This window comes from Pezoporus wallicus, unplaced genomic scaffold (assembly GCF_028554395.1).
Source record: "Pezoporus wallicus isolate ANWC-B61680 ecotype Strahan unplaced genomic scaffold, APGP_CSIRO_Pwel_v1 contig_2025, whole genome shotgun sequence".
Classification (NCBI taxonomy): domain Eukaryota; kingdom Metazoa; phylum Chordata; class Aves; order Psittaciformes; family Psittacidae; genus Pezoporus; species Pezoporus wallicus.
This window is the reverse complement of record NW_026640253.1, coordinates 4,165,831-4,192,836: the sequence shown is the minus strand read 5'-3', so window position 1 is coordinate 4,192,836 and position 27,006 is coordinate 4,165,831. Positions and strand designations below refer to the sequence as shown.

Genomic DNA, 27,006 nt, shown 5'->3' with positions numbered 1-27,006 from the left:
GGACTTGTGCAAAGCATTCGACACTGTCCCACATGACATCCTTGTCTCTAAATTGGAGAGACATCAATTTGATGGATGGACCACTCAGTGGATAAAGAACTGGCTGGATGGCTGCACACAAAGAGTTGTGGTCAATGGCTCAATGTCCAGCTGGAGACCAGTAATGAGTGGTGTCCCTCAGAGATTGGTGTTGGGACCGATCTTGTTCAACACCTTTGTAGCTGACATGGACAGTGGGATTGAGTGCGCTCTCAGCAAGTTTGCCGATGACACCAAGCTGTGTGGCTCGGATGACAGGCTGGAGGGAAGGAATGCCATCCAGAGGGACCTTGACACGCTTGTGAGGTGGGCTGATGCCAACCTCATGAAGTTTAACCATGACAAGTGCAAGGTCCTGCACCTGGGTTGGAGCAATCCCAGGCACAGCTGCAGGTTGGGCAAAGAAGAGATTCAGAGCAGCCCTGCGAAGGACTTGGGGGTGCTGGTTGATGAGAAAATGAACATGAGCCGGCTTCAATGTGCGCTTGCAGCCCAGAAAGCCAACCGTATCCTGGGCTGCATCAAAAGGAGTGTGACCAGCAGGTCGAAGGAGGTGATCCTGCCCCTCTACTCTGCTGAGACCTCACTTGGAGTATTGTGTGCAGTTCTGGTGTCCTCAACATAAAAAGGACATGGAACTGTTGGAACAGGTCCAGAGAAGGGCCACGAGGATCATCAGGGGACTGGAGCAGCTCCCGTATGAAGACAGGCTGAGAAAGTTGGGGCTGTTCATCCTGGAGAAGAGAAGGCTGCGTGGAGACCTCATAGCAGCCTTCCAGTATCTGAAGGGGGCCTATAGGGATGCTGGGGAGGGACTCGTCATCAGGGACTATAGTGACAGGACAAGGGGTAATGGGTTAAAACTTAAACAGGAGAAGTTTAGACTGGATATAAGGAGGAAATTCTTTCCTGTTAGGGTGGTGAGGCACTGGAATGGGTTGCGGTTTTGTGTTGTGTCCCTGCCCATGGCAGGGGGTTGGAACTGGATGATCTAAAGGTCCTTTCCAACCCTAACCATTCTATGATTCTGTCTTCTCAGATTTTACCTGTTTTTAAATAATAACTGCAGTATATAATATAACTGTTTCCTCTGTCTAGTTACTTGGTTTATCTGCTTGGATCTTTTGAAGCCAAGTGAAAAATGGGAAAGGAATTCATTATAACAGATTAGGAAATTAAAATTGGAAACCTTACCAGTTGACAGTCACGCTGGGAGGTGGGTGCACTTGAGGAACTGACAAGTGTTGGTATTTACAAGGTTTCAAGTTTAGACACCTTACTAACGTAATGTGCATGTTTCTTTTTTTAGTGAGGAAATGGCCTATCTGACTCACATATCTTTCCTTTGAAGAGAATTCTTGTCTGTAATTATAAAGGTTTTCTAATCCATACTAATTCCAGTTTTGGAAACACAAGGTAGCCAGTGAAATCTCTCTGCTATAGGTTTGAACTGAGCTGTTAAATCCTCTCCTCTTCTCCCCAGCCCCCCCATAGCTGTACATGCCAAGTGCATTACTTTTAGAAGAAACATCCTGGCCATGGTTCTCTGTGCTTTGTGTCCTGCTGAATCGTGGAATGGTAACCTTGGATAGCCTTGAAGATGCTGGGTGTAAATAGGAGTTGTTAACCTATCCGGCCTTAATACTGAATACACATAATTCTTTAGTTTTGTATCCACTAAATACATGTGCTCTAGTATCATTAATTACAGTAATTAGTTATTTTCTTTCTGTTGTTAAACCATTCCTGAAGATAACTTACCATAATGTTTTATCCTCACCTGTCTGGGTGAATAGAATTCTGCTTTCTTAGAAGTGTGTCTTAAAAATTGGTAATCTCAAAACTGGGGGTTTTTTAATTGTCATGTCTTCAAATGCTTGGTTTTAATGTTCTGGAATTTATCATAGGCAACATACTGTAAAGATGGAACACTTTTCCTGTTGCTATGCATAGCTGAAATTAACCTGAGTGGGACAGTGTTGTTTTTTTCTTTCCCGTAACTGCAGTGTAGGTAATGGGTTTTGCTGTGAACTAGTCATGTTCCAAGGAACGTAATGTCTGAGGGATCTGTGACACATTCTACTTTAGTATCTGAGCTGTCACAATGTCAATTAGCATGTGATTGCTTACCTCAATAACCTAACTATCAATCAAGGTTAAAATACTTAATGGGGGGGCATCGGTTTTGTAGGCCTGAAATTAAAACAAAAAGCCAACCCTTTTGAAAACTTGGATGGAACTTTGTCCAGTATGTATCTATCCAGTGGTTTGAATACCATCCAACAGGAATTAAATGAGCCCTTTTCTTTGGTTCAAAGTGCTATTTGAAAAGATAATGTATTCTTATGAATTAAGCTTAAATCAGTCAGAAACCTACCCTTCTGGAATTCGGTTGTATATATGTGGAACAAAACAGGGGTTTGATACAACAGTCTATGCTTCCATGTTAATATGTTCCAACCCACTTTAGTAGAACTTCCCAAAAACATTTTTCATGTGAGATGGTACACGCTAGTCATGGTTAATGATTAATGAATTAGTTAGCAGTGCTCCTGTTCCACTATTATATATACTATTACTCTGTGCTGCTTAACATTGATATTTAGTGCTTTAAGAGGTATGTGTAAGAAATACACATTCTTATTTACAGGTGGATCTATACTTCCGTGCTTCATAAGTGCTGCTTGTGTACAGAAATGAAGGGTTTCTGTACAGAAAGAGACACATTTTCATCTTCATCTAAAATTGTTGTTACATGTACTGAAGAAAATAACTTGTGTTAAACTTTTTTTTCTCAAAAGTCATCTTGACTGTAGCATAATCTCCATGTTGATACTCCTTCAATTTATCACTTCTTGGCTCTTGTGTTTCGTCAGGTAAAGCTGTCCTGTTTACTGCTTAAACCGTTTCAACTGTGACTGTCAGAACTGCTCTGCTGTTACCAAATTCAGCTGGTTTCACTCTGGTTAATAGCAAGGTGAGGCTCCAGGATCAGGAAGAGGTGCCACATGCCTTATCCTGATGCCCAGATGGAATGAGCAGGAAACAAGGGCACCAAGAGACAGCAGGGCAGCCCTATAATACAGCTTCACTTCAGGACTTATTGACAAGTCTTCTACTGGCACAAATCAGAACAGGTGGTTTTTTTATAACATTGAATTGCTTTAAGTCAGTGTCCTGGTTCAGCAGTATCAGTCATTTTTCTCCTTCTTAGTAGCTGGTGCAGTGCTGTGGTTTTGACTTTTGGCCTGGGGACAGCACTGATAACACCGATGTTTTTAGCTGCTGCTCAGTAATGTTTACTCTGACCAAGGACTTTCTGAGTCTCACGCTCTGCCAGGGAGGAGGGGAAGCTGGGAGGAAGCAGAGACAGGACACCTGACCCAAACTGACCAAAGAGGTATTCCATACCACAGCATGTCATGGCCAGCATATAAAGTGGGGGCAGTTACCCAGAAGGGCTAGATCACTGCTAAAGTCAGGCTGGGTATTAGTCAGCAGGTGGTGAGCGGTTGTATTCTCTTCCCTTGTTATTTCCCTTATCATTATTATTATTGGTGGTAGCAGTAGTGATTTGTGTTATACCTTAGTTACTAAACTGTTCTTATCTCAACCTGTGGGAGTTACGTTCTTTCAATTCTCCTCCCCATCCCTCCGGGAGCAGGGGGAGGAAGGGGGGGGAGTGAGCAAACAGCTGCGTGGTACTGAATTACCAGCTAGCCTTAAACCACGACAGTCAGATAAGCTTTTAGCTCCTTCTCCTAAATATTGGTTATTATCTTCTCTATGTCCACTGCAGTTTTATTGTTGGTTGTCATTTTTTTTTTTTCAGTTTTCATGCTGTGGTAGTCCTTAATTTTGGTTTAGTCTTCTGTAACTGCTAACAGGATTAGTTCTGCTTAAATGCAGAAATTCTGAGTAGCTACATATCTTACTGAGAGGTATACACAGACAAAAGCTATACCATATTATAATTTATTATTTTAATGTTTAATGCTTCCACAAGAGGCAAAAAATAAACATGATTTAACCCAGGCACAGAAAGAAAAAGCAGTTTTTACAGACATCCTTTCCCCCACCCACCTTTTTCAGACTTAAGATTTTAACTAGGCAAATAGAACAGAAAGGTTTAGTGACAAAGAACAAAATGATAGCAGAAGGTAAGGTGGCTCTGAAGTGGACTTGCATAACCCACCAGCAGAGCAAATGCCTGAAGTTTGCTTAAGGAATATAACAATGGAAGAGCATCACTAGAAACTGTTCTGATAGATATGTTGTAAACATCAAATAACCATAATTAACCATTTTACATGAAAGTATAAAATGCTCTGAGCTAACATGTAAGGAAATCTTGAATAATGTTTGAACCTTAACACCAATGAAATGATGAGAAAATAGGATAGTCTCCCATTCTAAAGCAACACCCACCCCAGTAACCACCTACAGTGATGTTCTTCCAAGCCCCTTTTTGTTTGAGTAAAACACAAAGTGTGATGTAACCAGGTTTGGTCTCTACACTGTGGGGGCAGGGAGAATCAGCAACTGCCCTGTCTTGCATTAGAGAAAATGTAGTTCACACTGGACCTGCCCTTCATTATACATATATCCTCAGACTGCAAGGTTATTTTGAACAGCCATACATTAGAACAAAAGTACAACTTGGAAAAAAAAAGCAGCTGAATTTTAAACACTAAACTTGAGAATCAGTAACTTTTGCCTAATTAAAAGATGACCAAAAGAGGTGTAGTTATGGAAGCATGAAAGGATGTCGGGTTTGTTCCCCTAAATGCAACACTATTAGCTCAACTTATCCTTAAAAGCAGCGCACATGGAAGCCCAGAAAGCAGAATCTGTGCTTATGGCCATTTACATATTATTGTCAAAATCCTAATTACTGTCCATTAACTGTATATTCAAATCCCGTTTGTGTTTTTTTCTTTAGTAAGAGCTACAGACATACTAGAACCTGATGAGTTTGAGGTAAGGAAAGATGAAGTTATTAAACATACACAAATTTAGTATAATAAGAAGAAACCTAAGTAAGAGATCTAAGTGACAACAAAAGCAACACTAGTAGCAGTATTAAGGTAAAACAACCCAAGTACAGTAATGTTTGTCAGATGAAAATACTTACAATTTAGGTTCTTCAAACCAAGTGTGTTACTTATTTCACCTGGACACAGATGCTTTTCTCAGGTAATTAATGTTATGTTGATAACAACTGATTAAGTTGTACTAAAGAAAACAAGGTGTCTGAATTTTATGCAGCTAAAATGCTTGAACCACTGTTTTCAGACTTTGTCCTAAGAAAATTACATTCATCAATCCTGGTAATGGACTGTATGAATTGCTGAACTTTAACAGTGAAGCCAACAGGCACTGTTGACTTAAGAACTTTGGACCATTGCATTATTGTACAGTTGAGCAGTGTAGCACAGTTTTGCTGTAGGACAGGTTTTTAGCTGCACAAGGAGTACAAAGTCTGGCAGCAGTGCAGACATTAGGCTAGGTTGCTGAAGAGCTGAAGTCAAGTCTCCCACCACCTCTCAATATGCAACCATATTTTAGATTAACAATGTCTGCAATCACTGCAGCCCCTATGCATGACACACTGTAATAGTGACTGGATGGCCAGAACTCTGCTCCTGTGCCTTGGTCTCCCTCAGAGCAGGCTCACTTCCAGGCTAGATCCTATAGCTCTTTAGGTTTAGTCTCTTGTGGGGCTCTTACAGGGCTCCACAGCTATAGGAGGTGATAGGGAACTCCTCCTTCCCTTACTTTGGTGCCATTTCCCTGCAATCACCATTTTGGGACAGCAAGTACATTTAAAACATGTCCTTGTAGGTATTGCTTTGACATGCTGCAGCCTAAAGGGAGAGTGTATGTCTTCAGTGGCTATATACATTTATGCCATTAATGAGTCATTTGCTACTGGTGATGTCACCACTGCTACTTCTGGCTGCATTTACAAGGGGAAGTGAGACCTGATCAGCTCTTGAAAGGAAGGATGTAGGTGCCCAAACCCTGGAGGAAGGGCATGGCCTAAGGAATAAAGTGGCACACACTGTCTGATGTAAAACATACAGGGTTCTAAGTCTAGTGAGGCTTGATTGGTTAGTATTCATTACTTGCCCTTCTTGTGTGTGAATTTTCAATTACTGTCTGAAGCTGCCTAACCTCCCTCTGTATTACATGAGATCCCAAAGGCTCCAACCATAGGCTTGTTATCGTAGCTTAGGGAATCTAGGTCTCAAGAAGTGTAATGTTGGACTTAAAGGCATCAACATCCTCTGTTGCCCCTAGCCTCAACTCTTTTTGGGTGCGAAACTACATGCAGTTTCCACAGTACATAAATGCTATCATGTTATAACCTTTCTGAATGTGTAGTACTGTGTCTTAAGAAGGATGAGCAAATAGAAAAAAGAGTGAAAGTGATAAATAAATATTCCGGTAGCTGTATTTTACTAGCCACTCCATCATAAATAAAAAGTTTAACGTAATTTGAAATGCCACGTTTCAAGTAGGCTATCTTCTGTACAAATAGACAGTTTGACTTCTCATTCAACTCTAACCAACTAAAATACAAACTAATGCAAATGTGTAAAAAAGATGTCAGAAGTAGGACCAGAACCCAAGTCTGGAGTTTCTACCACTGATTCATAAGAACACTTCCTTTGTTCAAGTAAAAAATTTCTCTTTACATGCAACCAAAATTATTTGCGTAAATTTCTAAGTAATTTGAACTGGCATATCCACATATTCCCATTACAAACCAATAAAAAAAAGTATTCTCACCTTTCAAGGCAAAGTTTTCATGATATAATTAGACTCATTATTACAACATACAATAGTGATGAATTTGACACTATGTTTTCTACTTACTAGATTAAAAAGCATTAATCTGCTGTTCTTCACAGATATCCTACATGACAACAGGAAGTAGTTAGTCATTAAACAATACTACCCGATTCTGTTTTTTCTTGTTTTCCAGTCTGAAACATTAAGATAAAAACTGTGTCAGAACACCTTCCAGAACGAAAGGCTAGCCTCAAAATTATGCACCCCATACAAACTGCTAATGATAAAGGGTTAAACTTACAAGTGCTAAATGTGACTGCTGCTGAGACTAGCAGGACAAAACCAGATGGATGTGTACTGTCCATATCTGCAGAATTGTAAGGTCCATATCACAGATGTGCTACAAATACTCTCTTGCTTTCCAAGCTACGATATAGTGTACAGTTAAGACAGCATGAAACAAATATTACAGGAGTCTGAGCTTGCGTTAGTATTTACAGCCATCTTACAAAACCTAATGCTGATAAAAACTGAAATTTTTGCAATGAGAATAATGCATTAAAAATAATGGCAAACACTGTTTACCTTCCATAAATAGATAATCTTTTTCTCTGTACTGTTCAGTTATGTCTTGGTAGCATCAAAGACAGATGATTCAATGTTAGTCAGCAATTTTTCCTTCTTAGGAGTGGGATGTTCTGATTTCTTTGAGCTTATAATTACTTTGTCAGAGTAGAAATCTCTTCTGTTCTCATAGCATCAGACAGGAAACTAAGTTCATTGCACAGTGTCTCGTACCTGAAGGCCATCCGGATCTGTGCAACATTAGTCTTTCGAATGTCATTTCCCTCAGGCCCTTCTTTACAGTAATTCACCCCTAAGAATTTCTGTTTTTCCTGTGAGTGGGATTAAATGTAAAAAGGAAGAAGTCAGTTCAACTGATCTGATTTATTGGCTGAGCGTTTGTTAGCTGAATTACTCCAGTGCAAGTGAAAAGAGCAGCTTCAACCAGCTGACCACTGATCTTTGGCCTTAAAATCTCCAGAACTGGTTAAGACTCTGAGGCAAAGTTACATATATAGAATGCACAGAGCAGTCTGGCTTGCTAAAACCCTCTGTGCTAGCATTTGGTCTTCACTACTATACCTTTCATGTCAGAGGTCAAAAAGAGACTTAGATTCCTTTTGCTAGTTAAATATTGCACAAGAGGAAAATCTGTAGTTGTCACTAAAGAATACTGGAAGAAACAGCAGAATATATTAATAAAGCCCCTTCACATACCAGCTCCTTGGAGACAATGTTTTAAAATGACACAGAAGTAAAAGAGAAGATGCTCTAAATTAAGTCAAAGAGAAAAACATGGATGTATAGAATTTTCAAGCCAAAAGGGATTTCTGTAGCACTCCCTTCTTAGCAAACACATCTTGCTTTTGACAGACAGTTTGTTGTATACTCAAAGCAACACATGATTTATGAAATTGCTGGCAGAGGGGTATCACCCAAATAATTAAAGGTTTGGGACTGGAGGCAGAGCCAAGTCTAAACATGCATCTGCTCTCTGCATGTTTTGGGAAAACATGTAATGTTTATTATTAAACATGTTAATGTATATTATTAAACATATTAATGTTTATTAACATGTAATGTTAATACTTTTTAAAATGTAAGACTGCACAGCAGATACTCTGTGAAGATTTCTGGAAAAGAGAATAGGAGTGTGTGCAAATACATCACAGAAGCACCTACTATTCAGTTTTCAGACTACTGACTTCTCAGTTCCTACTTGCCCTGATTCCTGCAAAAGGGGATTTTTTCAGCCATAATTACCTTATCTGACAATCCACTCTGTAGTACGCTGTTTCTTGCTATTTCACACAAGTCACAGGTACTTAGTTTCCACACCTGGGCTGCAATAGCATATTCTTCCATGAGAGCTTCCTGTATCACCAAAATATGTTTAATATTAAATTAGATGTAAATAGGATGTATACGGAGATATGTACTCATTACTAAAGAAATCCATATATGCTGTTTAGGTAGCTGTGAAAAATTAGAGATTTGAAGATTTTAATATCACAATTACTACTAAAAAGCATTATTGATTTTGTATTTCTCAAGGGCAACTGTTAAATAATAGGCACGGGGTATCCAGTTATCTTAGGCTAAGAAATTGTAGCCCCCAGACAGGATCCTTAGAGGCATTTCAGATGAGATCCCAGGGAAAATAAACATCTTGGAGGATCTAGTCTTGTAACTCTTTAACAAATGTCTACATAGACAGATAACCGGGCAATTTCTCACTTCTGACCTTCCACACAAGGAGGTTGGGTCTGACTAATGATGGGCTGTCACAGCTTACAGTCTTCCACACTATGTGTAACTCTGCTGGTGCTGCATTACATCCATGCAGCAGGCCCTCACAAAAGCTGTCTTTTCTAGCACAGACATGTTATGGGCCAGAAGCCTGAGTGAAGCACACCAAAGCTCAGCTTGTCCTCACAACTCAGAGAATTGAGCAATACAGGCCACTGTAAAGCATAACATGACTCAAGTCAGTGCCAACCGCAAAACGGGAGCATCAGAACCAATGACCAGGCAGTTCTGTCCTGCCAGGCCACCAAAAGGCAAGAATCAGTTCACTGAGCAAACAGCTGTCATCTTCAGAGATTCCACATTGTGTTTTTGTAATGTACTTCCCCAGATTTATTAGTAAGGAAACTGGACTTTCCTGGCACTCTAGAGGATTGTTTATGAAGGCTCAAACCTCCCTTCAGCCTCATCCTTCATTCTATACTTCAACAGCCAACACTGGAGAGGCAAGAGTACAAAAGAAACATAATTAGGAAATCAGACATTTCCCTCTGAAACCTAACAGTGAGTAGACTGAGAATGAGGAAGGATAATGAATGAAGTGACTGGAAGATATGAAACTTGACATCCTAAGCAATGATATGAAATAGCTTTCAGGTCATTCTGGGCCTATTTAGTACGGCTGCCAAATTCAAAGAGAAGTGTTTCTTGTTTTTACCTTTGTATAATGAAACTGCATAGGATCATCCGTGGAGAGAGAGACATGAAGTCCTTTATGTAGAAACTCCCGTAGTGGATTTTTTGAGTACTCCAGGAATAGGCTGTTGTTACTAAGTGGGGACATAGCAATGGGTATTTGTGCAAGATAATAAAGATACTGGAGGACAGGACTCTGCAAAACAAAACACAGCATTTAATGGTACTATGGGCTAATGAAAAAAAGTATTTCCCTTGGATAAAATGGAAACAGCATTACAGAGGGAGGAATAAGATCCAGAAAATTTGGTTGACACTAAACTCTGACTTATTTAGAAAAGATTTTAAAGTCTGAATTTTAAATGTCTGATTTTTATAAAAATAATTTACATTCTTCAACATATATGTCATCCTTTTAAAAATACGGTGACTAAAGTTACTGCAGATTAGTAAGTATACATGACTATGCAGGGCACTGCATTTGATACTAACTGCCTACCCTCCCCCAAAACCTGAAAGTCACACGAAACAGATGTGTAAGAACTGCTAAGTTTTTCAAAACTGAAGTCCAACAGGTAAATTTTAGGTGCAGAAAAGGTTTGTTATATGTCATGTGTGGCTGTTGCATATAATATAAATCTTTTGAGGTCACCTCATCTTTATTGCTATTTTTTACTTAACCAACGTGTAAACCTAGTAAGTGCCATTATTATTATCATTGTTGTTATTATTATCATCTGCTATGCCAGACTATTGCACCGGGCTAAGCAGGAGAGAGTGAAGAGAAGAATGCTTTGGTCACATACAGCCTTAGTACTACTCTGGTTCTAATATTAGGAATTACTGGTTCTGAGCATAACGTCAGACATGATTTTAGGCAAGATTTTTCTTTTTTCTTGTATATGTTAACAAACAGAGAGAATTTTACAGCATTAACCAGAAAAGCCAACTTACAAGAGAATGCTTTCCAAAAAATTACAATAAGCTCAGTGCAAGTCTGCCACCCACTGACCAATTATTTTAATTACAGGACACTGGCCTGGGGATGACTTATGTGATGGTTTTCATTAACTGATACACCAGGAATGGTAACATTTGTCCTGTCACAAGCAGCAAGCTGTAAATAAAATATTACTGTGCTATTCAGCTATGTTATATTTCTTGATCAATTGATCCCAGTTATTCTAGATATAAATAATTATAACCTTAATGAATTTCAGAATGAACCCTGAATTACAGGCATGCCAGTCAGGGAAAATGTCCTTTGTCCCTCTGCAGAAGAAACCAGAGCTTGTCTTAAGCACTTCTTGGATCTAAACCAGGAAGTAGCAACAAGTCTAAGCAGTTTTTTTCCTTTTTATCTCTGCTTGCAAGTGCTGTCAAGTCCTTGACATATCTGAACAGTTGATCTTCCCTATAAAGACGTAGCTTTAAAATAATTTGGAAAAGATTGGTTTTGTAGCTTAAATAGAAAATTCAGCTTAGCTTATTTATTTCACAGAATGGTTTGGGTTGGAAGGGACCTTAAAACTCATCTAGTTCCAACCACCTGCCACAGGCAGGGACACCATCCACTAGATTAGGCTGCTCAAAGGCGCATCCAACCTGGCCTTGAACACTGACAGGGATGGGACAGCCACAGCTTCTCTGGACAACCTGTTCCAGTGTCTCACCCACCCTCACAGTAAAGAGCCTCCTCCTAATATCTAGTCTAAATTTACCCTCTTTCAGTTCAAAGCCATTACCCCTTGCTCTGTCACTACATTCCCTTGTAAAATGTCCCTTTCCAGATTTCTTGTTGGCCCCCTTAGGTACTGGAAGGCTGCTCTAAGGTCTCCCCTGAACCTTCTCATCTCCAGGCTGAACAAATCTAACCCTCGCAGCATGTCTTCATAGCAGTGCAGCAACCCTCTGATCATCTCCTTGGGGCCTGCTTCAGCAGGTCCACATCTTTCTTATGCTGGGGGTCACAGAGCTGAACACAGTACTCCAGGTGGGATTTCCAGTTGAAGTGAAGAGTTACTTGTGCCTTGCTAAGAAAACTGATTTTGGGCTGCCAGACAAAGTCAATTTTGCAACTGCTGTTTGAACCAGTGACTGATGTCTAAGCAGATAGTGATTAGAGTTTAGGTTACCTTCTTCAGTAGCAATCCATGAGAAATGTTGTCCGCTGTCAGAAAGGCTGATACAAGGTGTGTGATAGACCCAGCTTCCCCACAGTGTGGTCGAAACAGAAAAGTACACATGCCTCTTTCCCTAATGAGATTAAAAGCAAGTTCCACTATCAAAATTGCACTATTAATGCACTTGGTTTTATCTATTTTGCATATAATTAGCATTAACATGGGAATTAGAAAAAGTTACACATTCTCATACAGTTTGGTGTGACATCTAATCAGGCTGCTGTTGAAAGGGGCAGGTCCCTATACCCAACCCCCTGCCATCACCTAACATATTTGTGCCTTCCTTCTTTCCTTCCCCAGTTATATCTCATTTAGCAATTGTTTAATATTGGGTGAACAGTTATCAAACTGTTTTCAGCTGTGGGAAGTAGGGGATGGAAAGCTAAGTGAACTGATGCAACCTATGGCTGCATAATTCCTAGATTCAAAATGAGGGAAGCAGTGGAAGCACATTGCAGAGGGTTAGTGAACACGATGTAGTGCAGTGACAACCTGCCATCTCACCATGTTAAGTGTAGCATGAAGCCACAGCCTCAGCTGCACAGGAGTGTTAGTTGTTACACTAGACTTAACACCGTAATTTCTAGAACTGTTTTATTTTTATCATCTGTATTAAAAATTATGCTGAGTTTTAGGTTATAATGGACCCTCTTACTCAGTGAAGACAAATGTCCCCTAAGTATTTAGAGATTTAGATATATTCAAAGTAAACAATTTCAACAAGGAGTGCTAAAGTAATAAGGAATTTTTAGGATGGAAGTTTAGTCACATTTCTCCATAAAATGGATGCAAGGATATAATCCACCCTTGCTGACTTTGCTAATATTATGAAAAGCATAAAACAGTCTTCGAATGGACTGGCTGTGGTGCCTCAAATACTCAGTATATTTAACAGGGTGAACAGTTTTACTGACTCATTGATGAATTGTGTCATTATCTCACCTAGCTATAAAGAATATTTAATTATTACCTAGGGAGATTTTCAAATAGTAGTTGAAATGATTTTGAGGTAAGAAAAAAATGTGTGATGAAAGGGATGACCTGAATATCAGCTGCTGTATTATGTCCTTTCCGTTTGATGTTTTTATTGTGAGGTTTGATTCTACTGGGTGGTCAAGAGAGAAATGCTTGAGGTAACAGGGGGAGAGAAGAAATAACATTTTAAATATTAACTTGAATAAGACCTGTGAAAATGACAAGTCTGTGCAACATCTATAAGAAAATTCCAAAATATTTTATAAATAATAATGAACCAAATCCTTGCAAGGTACGTGATGACACTGTAGTATCAGTGGATAACCCCACTGTGCCTCAATTTGAGTCAGTTGTGCACATCACTCAGTGAGTCAGCCACAAAGCTGGGAACATAACCTGATGTTGAATTTCCGGCTTTACTGAGCCTGACGCCAAAATCTGCTTTTACAGTCATGATCTCACATTCAGAATCACACCTCTCTGCATTACTTGCCTAGACATTGGTCTCAAAGGTAGTAAAACTGAATGAGTCAATATGAATGCTAAAGTAAGTTAGCTAGATGTGCAGTTTATAATTATGTCCTCCTTTGTCTATCTTTGGTAACAGCAGCAGCCCTAAAACCAATATTTCACAACATAACTTTGTACCTCTTAAATTACCAGGAGATAGCAAGCTACCAATAGTTACCTTATATTTGGAAATCCACTATTAATCCAAGCCAAGGTCAACCTGTCAGTTTTGTGTCAAACCAGTATATTAACCAGATGCCTTTACAATTTCTGAGTATTGCATTTGAATTCATTTTGCAGTTAACATTTTCAAAATAACTTGTGTCCTCCTTTTGGACTCTTTAATTCAAGATAACCTTTGCTTCAAAAGATGTATGATCCAGCCACTGATTTAGATTAAGACAAAGATTATTGATTTTTCTTTCTGAAAGCTTGTAAAAAATGACTACTTGACTACTTACCTTCTGAGGTTGTTTAGCAACATGATGTTCACATACATATAATACAAGTAATAGCTATATGGGGGATTCTTCTCACTGGTCCAGAGGTCAGGATTAAGGCTTTTGTCAGAGAACATATGGCCACTATGTTTGGACTCATCATCAACACTGTCAAAGCCAGTCACCTGGTGGGAGAAGAGACTAACAGAAATCAGTGTTTTCAAGAAGCAAATGTCAATGTTACTTTTCCTTCAGGACTTGCTTGTACAAAGCAACTAGTCCTCTTTCTTCATTTCCTCCCTATGCTAGCAGTCCTGCCCTCCTACCACTCACTGCAGATAGCAGGAGTAATGTGTTTACTTGAAGGCAGTTTCATACACACACACCCTTTTTTTTTTTTTTTGAGACAAAGAGGAAGCCCAGGTGCACAAAAGCCTGTAAAATTCCCCCAGATCCGGATTAGAATCCTTTAAACTCATCTGGTTTTGTTATCTGAAAAGCAGCTGAAGGCCAGAGGCTCCCAGGAAACCTCAGAGTTCTGAACTGGGGCATATTTGGAAATGTCTTTTAATCATGTCCCAGCAGCTACATCCTCACTACTGAGTCCCATCAGGATCTACACAATGCTTCCTCTCAGTTGCCTCCTTTTTGAAGGCCAGTCCCAGATGCAAGCTCGCAGTGAGCATCCTGGATTACTATGTTCCCTCTGCACAAGAGCATGCAAATATCTTTGGTCATAGTGAGGATTACTGAGAGGGCAAATAAAGAGGTGATGAGCTGTTTCAGGGTAATAAATAGCAACTATTTAACAACAGGACCCTACCCACGCTTTTATTAAATTGCCAGTAAAACAGTAATACAAGTAATCTATGGAGGAGGAAGATCTTAGTGTCTGGAAACAGCTATGGACAAACAAAATTTATGAGCAGGAGAAGATCTGTTTCATGTGAGAAGAAAATCCAAATATACTTACATATTTGAGGAAAAGGTGCAATTCTTTATGGTCTTTGGGATTGATTGTTGCTTCAAATAAAGGTACAAAGATGTTCTCCAACATCTTCCCAAAACTAGGCAGAATATTTTTTGACCTGAATATGTCACTGAAGAGGAAAAAATACACAGTTTTGACCACTCTTTAATAGGCTTTTTTCTCCACTTTCACATTCGTTGTTATTTGAGTTTATTCTACAGCTTCAGTTCTGCCAGGATTAAGAAATTAAAAGTTTATGTCAGGGCAGGGCTTGTCTCTGTGCTCCATTTCCTGCACCTCCTGCCACTCTGCTTCATCCAGGCTCTGCTAGAGCTCCTGAGCGCTCCAGAAATAGAGACAGTATGCAAGGGTAGATGCTCTCTCAAAAAGAGTGACCCTTTCCTTTACAGCAATCCAAATATCAATAGGTGAGATAAGGAATTACCTCTCCTGAAAGATTCTGTTTTCCAAAGTCGTTAACTACTTTAAACAAAAGTAGAATATTCATTCTGCTTTAGTGAGCCTCTCAGAACAGAGGGGCAGTACTTCAGTGTATCATTAAGTGCATGACTTAATGAAGGTGTTGATTCTGGTGTGTACATAAGAAATCATTACATAAGAAATTAAAGGACAGACACTTTCTTCCTAATGAGAAACACACTCTGGGGGATATATGCAACCATGACAGCTCTTTCTCTACTCATATTCCAACTATGCAATTTCAAAACATGAAAAGCAGCTTTAAGACTTGACAAAATTATCGTGGGACACTATTATAATATATGTATTAGAAACAAACAACCATTTATTAAAGTCTCAAAGGATGCTTAAAAACTAAGAAAAACTGATACTGATTTAAGCTTGCAAATCAGCAACCAGGGTTGCATTTCCAAGTTCACTGTCATTTAGTCACTGATCTTAAGGAAGTTTGGTGGTAACAGTTCACGATTATGGAATTCAAGAGGTGATTTATTTTCATCAATGTGTTTTAACTTGCCCTTGAATGCAGCTTAATTTCACCCAGTTGTAATTTTTGATTTTTAGTATTTTCAGACTTACAACTAATTCACAGTAGTTTTGAATAGCTTCACAAAGAATAGATTCAAACCCCATCTCCCGTCTTCCACCACCAGACTGTCAGGAATATTGCAGCAATGGTCAAAAATAAATTTCCCAGGCTGTTGCTTATAAATAGAACTACAGGAAAGCTCATAAACCATCTAAAAAATATCAGAAATTAAAACAAATAATTGGTATGATTTCAAACTATTAAAATTACCAAGAGCTCCTGATTACTTACTAGATTCTAGGAACCTGAATTATCCAGCGCATATTAGGGGAATAAACTTTATGCTTGATGAACCATTTTGCCAAGTTCAGCCATTCATCTGGAGACCGTCCATAAATGGATAAGCGGGGTTCTGTATACTGGTACTTACTTTCTTCTAGTTCACGGGCTACTTCCTATTAAGTAATAAATATATTTGCTTTAATATGGACACTGACGATCATTTACACCTAGTAATATATTTATTATTCTATTTTCCTCAGACCAGACGTAATTGTATTTTCACTCTTTAAAGATCAACAGGGAATCTTTTGTCTCTTAATCAATTATTTTACTTTAGGCATTTAAATATTCTGCTGGCAAGCTATCTCAGAATCATTTCACTGTAACTAACTGTAACACCTAGATTTAGATGACAATATTGTGCAGTTATTGCTAACACCTTTGTAAGACATAGGTTTAAAATTGGTAACTCAGAATGATACGATTTAAACTGTAGTAAGTGACTACATAAAATATGCAGACCAATAGAGAATCTGACCCAAAATGCATGGTAGTAAGCAATTTTAAGGCTGTTAATTTTAGACAAGCACTTCTGTATGTTTAAGAAAAGCTGACATCTAGTTCATGAAAGCTACTAATTCTTTGGTTGTAAGAAATTAATTTGAAGCCTGTGCATACATGTGCAGATACAGTTTTATGCAGAGGCACTGCCCTAGCCACTCCTTCCTTAGCAGCTATCACTAGCCTACTACATCCTCACAAAATATTAAGCCAGTGAATTGACTTTTGGCTGCTCTCTATTAATTTGAAACTGTACTCAGCACTGCTTTGAACTCATACACAGGTTATATGTATGAGTTTCCACCCATAAAATGATTTAGAAAGTAGCAGTGGCTGACTTAGCAGAGGTCTTTCTCTGACGAACTACCAGAGCGAGGCCAGTACCTGGAATCACTTAGCCATACTGTTAGCTCTAGATACAATTATGACATCACATACCTTTTACAAACCTTAATTTCTCTATAGCTGGAAAAGCTTGAAACTTACTTACCTTGACCATACGAGCAAAATATTCACCACCAATGTAGTTCTCAGTTTTCAAATACAAGTCCCTCAGCTCACTGGCACCAACTGGATTGTACTTCGAATTGAATTTGTCAAATCGATGAAATGTTTGACGACCCTTGAGGAGGAAAAAAAAACAAATAACCATAGATTTAAGTACACACAATAGTTTATAAATTAAATTGCCTAGCAATGAAAGGCACATACAAGAAAAAGCCTATGCTAATTTATGTCAAACGTGCAAAGTAATGCATGAGTTCAAATTCTGATTTGATAAGTTATCATGCAAAAACTGTAGAAACCAGAATTTCACACTGAAAAAAACTTAAGTGTTTTCTTGTTTACTTTGTCAGTTTGATAGACTTACTGCATGGACATCTAAAGAGTCTACAGTGAGGTCATAAGGATCCATGTGAAGGCTTTCAAAGACTTGCTTTAAAGTCATCTTCTTGCCTTTCTTCTCTGCAACAATCCTGTCCGGCTCCGTTTGATATGTGTGCTTAATAAACCTTAATAAGTGTTTCTGGTTCATGCAAGCAGCAGCATGGATATGAGTATCAACCTGAAATCAAGAAGTTATTCATGCTCATCATCCATATACATGAGCTTAAATTAGCGAAGTATCTATGTCAGTGACAACAATGACTAAAGCCTTCTAAAATATTCTCCAAGTAACAAAAGAATTAGTGCCTAAGCAAGTCAAAATGTTTCAGAACCCTGAGATTTTAGGTTTGGAGGAATTATTCAACAAGCAGAACTATAAATGAAATAGCCCTCAATTAACAGTTCCCTACTTAAATATTTTTAAACAAGATACATTATAAGTGCCAATCACAGAACCTGGGTGCAGATTAAATTTTATACTTCCTTAGGCATTCTTTAGTATTCTTTACTTCATCCATAAAACGATGATGTCTTTCTAGTTTATGGACTGTAGTCATAACCACCCTCTCTGGCTGAAAGAATCCAGAGTTCTTAGCCATTTCCAAAAGCATAATTCATGGTTTTTTACTTCAACCACATAAAACAGCTTAGGACACTAGAACTGCAAAATGTACATGTGAGGAATTTTGTCACTATTTTTTCCAAGTTTAATTATAATACAGCAGCTCATAATGCTGACAGGTTTTTCACTTTCTTCAGATCTCTTCACACACCAAGGGAGGTGCAAGCTTCACAGAAGGGCTGAGAGTATTCCTGCAGTTTTTCCCATTTAAAAACAAAAAAAAAAACAAAAAAAAAACAACACAAAAGAAAAAGACAAGAACCAAATAGTTTCCACAGGTTTGCTTTTTTTTTTTTTTTTTTGCCCAGAGCCTGCATATCTGTTTGAGTACCCATATTAGAACACAATCCAAAGAAACAACTGGAGCCTGCATATCTGTTTGAGTACCCATATTAGAACACAATCCAAAGAAACAACTGATGAGACTGGGGGCTTGTTTGTTGACTTGAGTTTTCCCTTCAGTATGTGTAATGCCTTAGTGCTGCCAGCAAGTATGTAAAATGAATCCATTGCAGTTGTTTACAGTCAAGGGTTTATTATCTTAACTGTACTGAGAAAGAAGAAAATCAGGTATATTCCCCAACTTCTTCTTGTTTGAAAAGGCAGATAATACTAATTGCAGTTCACAAGGACCAAGTACCTGAAAGGGAAGAATACGCCTTAGCTAGGATAATGGCCTTAAGGCACCTACCAGCATAGCAGTACCCAGTACATGGAGCAGCAAAGCTGCTGCTCCAGGGTCCATTTGTTATGAATTTCCTTGAGAAATTCTGACTAAACAATAAAACAGCTTAATGCATGTTCTAGGTAAAACAATGAAATTACTAAAAAATTCCTATCAATTTAAAACCAAACCAAAACAAACCACTGTTCTGATCAGATTTCACAGTTGACACATAATGAGCACAATGGCCCTGGGGACAGGTTGGCAGACTCTGAGGTTGCCTTCAACTCCAGACTGCCAAATCCTGGCAGAAGCAGTTGCAGCTCACTCAGAAGCAGCAGTGCTGCATGCAATTGGTCTGCTAAGCTTCCCATTTCCCTCCAGCCCAGGCCCCACCTGGACATAGATGGTCATGAGCACGGAGATGTAGTCAGAAGCAATTGCCAACATTTACTATTTCTAACATCTGCCTTGTGTACCAACAGACTGGTACTGGAGACAAGTTTTACAAGACCAACTGACAGAATGGTTCTGCAGAAGGAGTCGGAAGCCAGATAATGAGTTTGTAATACAAGTTTCAAGATGATATATAAAAGGGACAGGACAGTTCACAGTAAGTCTAAAAAGCACCATGCAGTACTGCCCTAGATACTGGTAGGTGATGGTTTGGAATCATAAAAGTTAACACTTGATTATGAGGTCCTATATAAAACTGTAGTGGAAAGGGCTGTTCTAACTTCTTATACAGAGTAAAAAAGAGCTTCAAACAGAAATAACAAATAATCTTGCTTCTGCACAGCACTGGTAATCCAGCTGTCAGAATGCACCCTGTTTTGCTGTCTGAATTTAAAGGTTTTAAAAAACCCCGAATACTGACAATGTTCCTAAGAAACATCACAAAAGGAAATAGGAGATTTCAGATTTCACCAACGTAAGTAGTTGACATCCCGCTCTGCTTTTAAGGATCAGTAGGAAACACATCACCAAGTACCTGAACTAATAACAGCCACACTCCTGCAATGTAAAACTCAACTTATGCTATGTCATACACTCCAAATGCCACTGGTTTATTTGGCATGTGTAGTCATTCAATTTCAGTTTATACATACAGAATTTGTTGTAGTCTTCTAAGGGTAAATCTATTTCCATGTGAATGTTAATAGTGTAACTAAAGACCAGGATATACACTGAATCCTAAACATGAACACCTGTTAATTGCTGCCCAGTTCAAATATACTAGACACTTTACAGCTAAATGAAAAAGCAAGAGACATATTACTGTCTTGAAGTACGTAACATGAAGTATATTACTAATGCACAGTAAACAATGCTGTGTCTAAAGTAGTCAAAACAGCTCCACTTAACATATTATTACACTCCTCAGACTACTTATATAGATACTTGAACCCAAGTGCATTTCTGTTTTAGAAACAAATATTGTTTACTGTAAACACTTTCTGGACCAGTGAAATATTACAAACTACTAGGCTTGGTTGACTTACGTGGGAAAATGAAATAATTAATAGATGCCCTATAAGCTCTAAACATTCAGAAAAAGCAAGTCATAGAATAGCAGGGTTAGGGAACTTAGAATAAGAGTAGGTTACTGAATTCCACAATGCACTAGTTCCAGTGGCGGCTCAGCTACTGGAATTAATGAGTCTTGAAAAAAACAAAACAAAACATTTCCTCTCTGTTTACATCAACATGAATTCACCACTGTTAGGAGGGCAAGGACACAAAGCCAGGAGACTTTTTGTTTCTTCTGTTTTGAAAGGATCATATGACACAGTAGTAACTGCATTTCTTTTAAAGTCATGCTTCCCTCTCATAAATAATTCTCAAGTGTGCCTCAACAACTCAGCAAGCTCCTGTGAAATCCTCCCCCATCCCCACAAGCATATCACACACAGCTCTATAGCTGAGCTAACCACATCAGGCTTATTCTTCAAGAACCAAGATTTTCCTTTATATTTTTTTCCCTCCTCCGTCTCCCTAAATAGAATTATTTCCCAAGAGTAAAAAGATTTTCCTGGAGTCTCTTTCATGCTTTCACCAGAGAATATGCAGTACTTTGGCTACCTTTATTAACTACTCAGTATATTTTGACCCTTAAGTAAACAGCAACTTCAGTAAGTCTTAAGAGTATCACGCAGCTTTTTCTTCATTGCTTTTAAAAGGAATGCAATTTTTTGGAAGTTTTAATGACTTGAGCTTTGACCTACCCTAGCATATAATTAATCAGTGTGTGTGCTTTTGTGCATTTTCACAATTCAGACATAGCTTTTATATGGTCTGATTTGGTTATGGATTTTAAAATTATTTTTATTTGAAGTGCTGTCATGCTAAGAATTTGTTTCTAATTTCATTGTTATTTATTATGAAGGGCATCTACTAAAGGAATTTTAACAGATTGAGTTCATGTGACAAATGCCCCCTTTGCCTCCTCTCTCCCACACAAAAGATAAAACCAGTCCCAGTTTAAGTTGTTGCTATTTTGCTCTTCATATAATACATGAAGTAAGCTGAGGCTTTTCTGGGCTGTGAGTAACAACCCTCTGCCATAAGGTCTATTTGTGCTGTTTGCAAACATTCTGCTTGCATTTCCAAATTTGATACAGTGCCACTTCAGCCCAATTTCCCCTTAGTAGGAAAAAAAACCTCAGCTGCATGCCCTTAGCTAAATTTCCTGTTGCAGCTATTATTGTCCCCTCCCACAGGAGGAAACTTTTTACTCAAGGTCACCTTAATCTTCAATGAAAAAAAAGAAACAGAAACCTATCTTGGACCACTTAATATAGAATCATAGAATCATAGAATAGTTAGGGTTGGAAAGGACCTTAGGATCATCAAGTTCCAACCCCCCTGCCATGGGCAGGGACACCTCACACTAAACCATATCACCCAAGGCCTCATCCAACCTGGTCTTGAGCATTGCCAGGGATGGAGCATTCACAGCCTCCCTGGGCAACCTATTCCAGTGCCTCACCACGCTAACAGGAAAGAATTTCCTTCTTACATCCAATCTAAACTTCCCCTGTTTAAGTTTTAACCCGTTACCCCTTGTCCTGTCACTACAGTCCCTAATGAAGAGTCCCTCTCCAGCATCCCTATAGGCTCCCTTCAGATACTGGAAGGCTGCTAGGAGGTCTCCACGCAACCTTCTCTTCTCCAGGCTGAAGAGCCCCAACTTCCTCACCTGTCTTCATACAGGAGGTGCTCCAGTCCCCTGATCATCCTCGTGGCCCTTCTCTGGACTTGTTCCAACAGTTCCTTTTTAACAAATGAGTTAACAATTGTTAACACAAAGCTCTCCTTAATTCTTTAAATTCCATCACCTCATTCAAGCAATGGTGGACATCAATTTTCTTGCAAATAAAAGATGATCACTCAGCAATTCTCCATGTAACAAAGCCAGCCTGTCTTCCTTAGCACCCTCTCAGTTCAGGCTAGCCCTTACCTTGACCTTTTGGCCATTCTCTCTTCAGTCTTTGTGGATGAAATGCTTGTACTTCTTAGTCAAGATAGTTTCATGTGTGTACAACTTCCATCTTAAAGGAAGTTCTCACTGGCCTTCAAAACATGTCTCACCAGTACCAGCTTCCCTAAACTACTCTGCCTCTCTCATCTTCCTGCATTGCTTCTTTTTTCTTCCACTGTCTTTCAGATCTCCACAAAACATCTACCTCATGGCTTCTCTGTGCATGTCAGAAAGTTTTGCACTGAATTAGGCATATGCCCTAGATTCAAAGTGATAAATACAGCAAAAACAAATGCCAAGGGCAGCCTTTCTAATGATACTGAAATTATCCAGTGCATAATCCAGTGTATAGTAAGTAGTATTCACACTTGCAAACTACCTGATTTTTGAACACATGAACTTTAACAGAGAAACATTTCTACCCCGATAGCTCTGGGCTTCAGGAACTTGACACTGCAGCCTTTACTTCAATGCTGGATTGAAGGGAAATCACTCCACATCTTACTGCTGGATTCTGTGTTCACCAATACATTCATACAGCACTAGCTTTTGAGATAGGATGCAACAGCTTCATAAAATGAACTTGATTCTTTCCTCACAGCTCTGTAACAGGCATAAGCAGCAGGAGACACAAAATACGCTAGCCTAGCAGAGGGTAGAACAGTAAAGCTCCTGGCAGCTGAAAAAGTCCCTAAAGCCAGGCACTGCCCCTCAGGAGCTTGTCTAATTCATACTTATGGCATCCAGAGCAACCCTGAAACCAGGAGAGACAACAGATGCAAATCCCCGTATCTCCAGCTTCTCGTGAGGCTGTACGCATTGCAAATGCACAGAATCGAGCCCTATAATGTTTGTATTCACACAAACACAGAAATACACTGCTGAGAAGTAAAACTAATTTCTTTTTCTTTTAATTACTAAAAAAAGAGGATAGAGGAAAAGTTTCCTTTATGGTCTCTACAGAATTTTTGTGTTATAATGATTGATGGCTTTCCCTGGTCATTACTTCGTGCTTACTTTGCAAGACTGAGGGTAGATGTAAAAATTTACCTCAGCATCTCTGCAAGACGGGAGAAGTAGTATGCACAGTGCTTTGAAAGCACAAACTACAGCTTTAATGCCAGTTAAGAGTGGTAATGCACCATTACATTTAACACTAAGAGAGGTGCACAGAGGCACTCCTGTCCTTTGAATCTAGTGCTGTCCCATAAGTCTTCACACTCACTGTCACTAAGTAGCTACTGGAGGGAAAAAAAGATTCAACCTCAGAATCAAAGTTCAGGGAACTGAAGTATAAATTCACTGTTCACTCATAAGGCTTTTAATCATATGTTTAAAAAACAGACATCTATTAATCTCATTCAATACTTTGTGAAATCTATAAAATTTGCAAGTCCATAAACCCACTCAAGCATCCTTTCTCAGAAATAACAAGTGGTATTTCAACCCTGTGGTCACAAACAAAAGCTAGAATTTATTTCCTTTTTGTCTAACCATACCTTAAAAGAAAAAAAATAATCAGTTGTGATGATCTAGACCAAATGGTATGTCACAGCAGCCATCAGCTACTGCAACGCACAATTCAGAAGGGCTGTGTAAGCCACTCTAGAAACTGCATTCTTCCATTGATGGCTCCCCTGGCCTGAGCCACACAAGGCCAGGCATCTGAGCTAGTGAAGCTGTAGGCAGAAGAATATGACATGTAAAAGTCACTGCTATGATATACAATCAGGTTTAGTTTACTGACAGACTGAAATAATGGCTAAAGAGAGGAAGAATATGGAAGGAGGCTTAGGCTGTAATTTTCATCTTTCCAAAAGTGTATCAAATACAATACATAGATATCTGTTATAAAGGCAGCAAGTACATGTTAGGTAAACAAGTAGCTTGGCTTCACCTTTTTTAAAAAAACAAAAAAAAGCAACAACCTCCCCCTAGAAATAACAACTGAGACAAACCAAAGTTCCTAATAACAAGAACAGCTCTTGGTCCTTTACTTTGATGGTGTATTTAAGTTTAGAAACTGAATTATCAATCAGCTGTGAATTATTAGAGGCTGTTGAGCACAGTGGTCTACTGGAAGCCTCATTCAAAAAGCCTCACACATTTGCTTTGGAAGGCAAGACACCCTAATAGACAAACTAAAACTCAGTTCTAAGTTTGTGCACCACAGAGCTGCACTCTTGTTGCTTAATTTCATCCTTAATGCAGGCAACCCAGGAGTTATGTGGAGAACCTATTTTTACTGCATTTTTCAGTTCATCAGCCAGAGAACCTGGGAGAGCCCTGCTGATGGTAAACTCAAGAGTGTTCTCTAAATTTAGCATTCTCCAACTCAGACAGTTGTCTACCTCCTGTGGGCAGCCAAGTGGAGCCAGCCAGTCTTTACCACCTGTGGATTTTTGTCTATAGATGTATCTGTCAGGCTATTAAAAGGCAATTTTCCAGTTCCAGCTTGATCAGTGCAAAACATATCTTTGGTTGCATTCTGGTTAAGTCCACTATGAAAGATACACATGTGCATTTCCCTTACTTAGCAGAAGCCTTATCTTGGGATTTGTTAAATAGATGAGCTCAGAGGAGAACTCCCATAAAACCTGGAAAACTAGGGGAGAAGGAAAAAAAAAACCAACCCACACCACAATAACGTCACGCCAGCAAATAATGCTGGCCAGCTTCTAACTACAGCAATGCATGCTTGCTGATTGACCTTGACACTACATTCATAATTGTTTTAATTTGGGCATTTTCCATCAGTTACATTGGCTCTTTTATGTAACCAAATGGATTTTACCAGGTTTTCCACACTAGTGTCTGAGGGATGTAATAGACAACTTCACTAATAACTCTGTTGGGAGGTGAATCTTACCTCTTGCTTTCCTTATGAGCAGTACACATTGTTTAATGATTGACTAACAGAAAGACAACCTTAAAATGTAGGCCCTAGAAGTGTATTTTGTATTACAAGTTTCACTGCTAAAACTGTTATTAGGAAGGAAGCACTTTGGGGAAGTTACAGACAGAATCATTAAATGAGTTAGCAAGACAGGGAAAACATTATATGGGGACTTGCAGGAACTCTACAATGCAGTTTACTTTTCAGAGTGCTTCATAAAAATACTGCTTGTAAGCTCACTTCAGAAGAATACTATTTTAAGCAAGACTAACTCTGCAGCAAGCAATAACTGGCAGCAGGAATGACCTGTGGCAGAGAAAAGCAAGCTTGTTCCTGCACTCCTGAATTTGAGTATTGATAGAGTGGAAGTGATGGAAAGTTTGTGGTTTTGAACAATATTAATCCATTTGTAGATTGCTTTATTTAATACCAAGTAATTAGAAAATAATTAAGATATGCTCAGTGACACTGAACATTTGTTTTTAAATCAAAGGCTGAATTTAGCAAGTACAATCCTGTTAATTACAGCTTCTCACTAATCAGATTGACTGTCTAAGGCAGTTACCTGATTCACAACTCTGTCCTTCACACCTCCCCATCACCATGTGTTTTATTATTAATGTCTGTCACCTAGTGAAATGTTTTCTCTGAACGTGGTATGGAGTAAGTATCTTCTCCAGGGTTATGCAAGAAAACTGTCAAGTTAGGAGTCAAGCCTCTGCCACTTGAGTCCTGCTTTAAGTGAATTAGCTTATAGATCCTCCTGTTCATACACTTAAAAGTGTGAAATTCATTAGAAATTGACCTACCAACCCATCTGCTTCTAGCCTTGTGACAGACAGGAGTGCATCCATCAAACACTTGTGTTTAGCAGATTTTATATTTGATTGTTTTTACCACAACAGTGGCAAACATTCAGCAGACAACACACTGGACACTACTGGAAAAAGCAGAAATGACTTCTTGGTGTAATTAATTAAATTACACTAATTAAAACATAAACAGATTGAAGTATTGATCTAAACCCTGAAGTTACAACATAAGGACAAAGTCTTCCAGTTGCATATAGAAACAATGCAAAATGGGTCTGAAGTGGTTAAAAACACCAGCAACAATTACTGCTTTGTGAAGAAATCTCACCTATCAAAAAAGCATTCTCTCTCCACTAACTTCCTCTTAAGTTCAAGAAAGGGAAGCAAACAGAAGCAGGCTAACACTGGTGCTTCCATGCTTTGAAGAGAAAGCAGCTCCCCTGGGTGTGAATACATCAGGAAATTAAATCAGCTCCCTCATTCCCCTAGCTGTCTCCTGATTACACCCCCAGTGTATCTCAGAGACAGCTAAGAATGTAACTCAAATAACTTATTTCAAATTCCATACAAGTTTTTTACCAGATACTGAGGAAAGCACAAACCCTCTGTCCAGTTTCTATGGGAGGTCTTTTTTAATTTTTACACGTATTTAAATGTTTACTTTCAATATGAAGTTAAATTTTCATCCAAAACCTATACAGCTGTTCCTACTACAGTCTAGTATGACTTACCTACATAAAAGCAGGAAAATGCATTTGACTGACTTCAAGTGAATTAGTTAAAATAAATTGAACCTCCATGTGGATATTTCTATTCATAATCGAAGTGAGCTTCATTTGATTAACTCTGTTTCCCTCCTTTGAAGCAATC

General features: G+C 38.8%; 1 protein-coding gene across 4 annotated transcripts in view; it reads right to left on the bottom strand.

Annotated features, from left to right (window-relative positions):
• Positions 1 to 6,478: 6,478 nt before the first annotated feature.
• AMPD3 (adenosine monophosphate deaminase 3) overlaps positions 6,479 to 27,006 on the bottom strand; it is a 32,161-nt gene continuing 11,633 nt past the window's right edge. For 3 of the 4 annotated variants that reach the window (XM_057418136.1, XM_057418135.1, XM_057418138.1), the window contains 9 exons: positions 17,645 to 17,839; positions 17,264 to 17,395; positions 16,222 to 16,385; positions 14,925 to 15,051; positions 13,973 to 14,136; positions 11,979 to 12,099; positions 9,866 to 10,039; positions 8,665 to 8,775; positions 6,479 to 7,733 (listed from right to left, as the gene is read on the bottom strand). In XM_057418136.1, the coding sequence (XP_057274119.1) occupies positions 7,557 to 7,733; positions 8,665 to 8,775; positions 9,866 to 10,039; positions 11,979 to 12,099; positions 13,973 to 14,136; positions 14,925 to 15,051; positions 16,222 to 16,385; positions 17,264 to 17,395; positions 17,645 to 17,839 (1,365 nt within the window). In that variant the 3' untranslated portion in view covers positions 6,479 to 7,556. Of the gene's footprint in view, positions 7,734 to 8,664; positions 8,776 to 9,561; positions 9,646 to 9,865; positions 10,040 to 11,978; positions 12,100 to 13,972; positions 14,137 to 14,924; positions 15,052 to 16,221; positions 16,386 to 17,263; positions 17,396 to 17,644; positions 17,840 to 27,006 lie in introns of those variants that run through there. The other variant, XM_057418137.1, reaches the window with a different exon arrangement.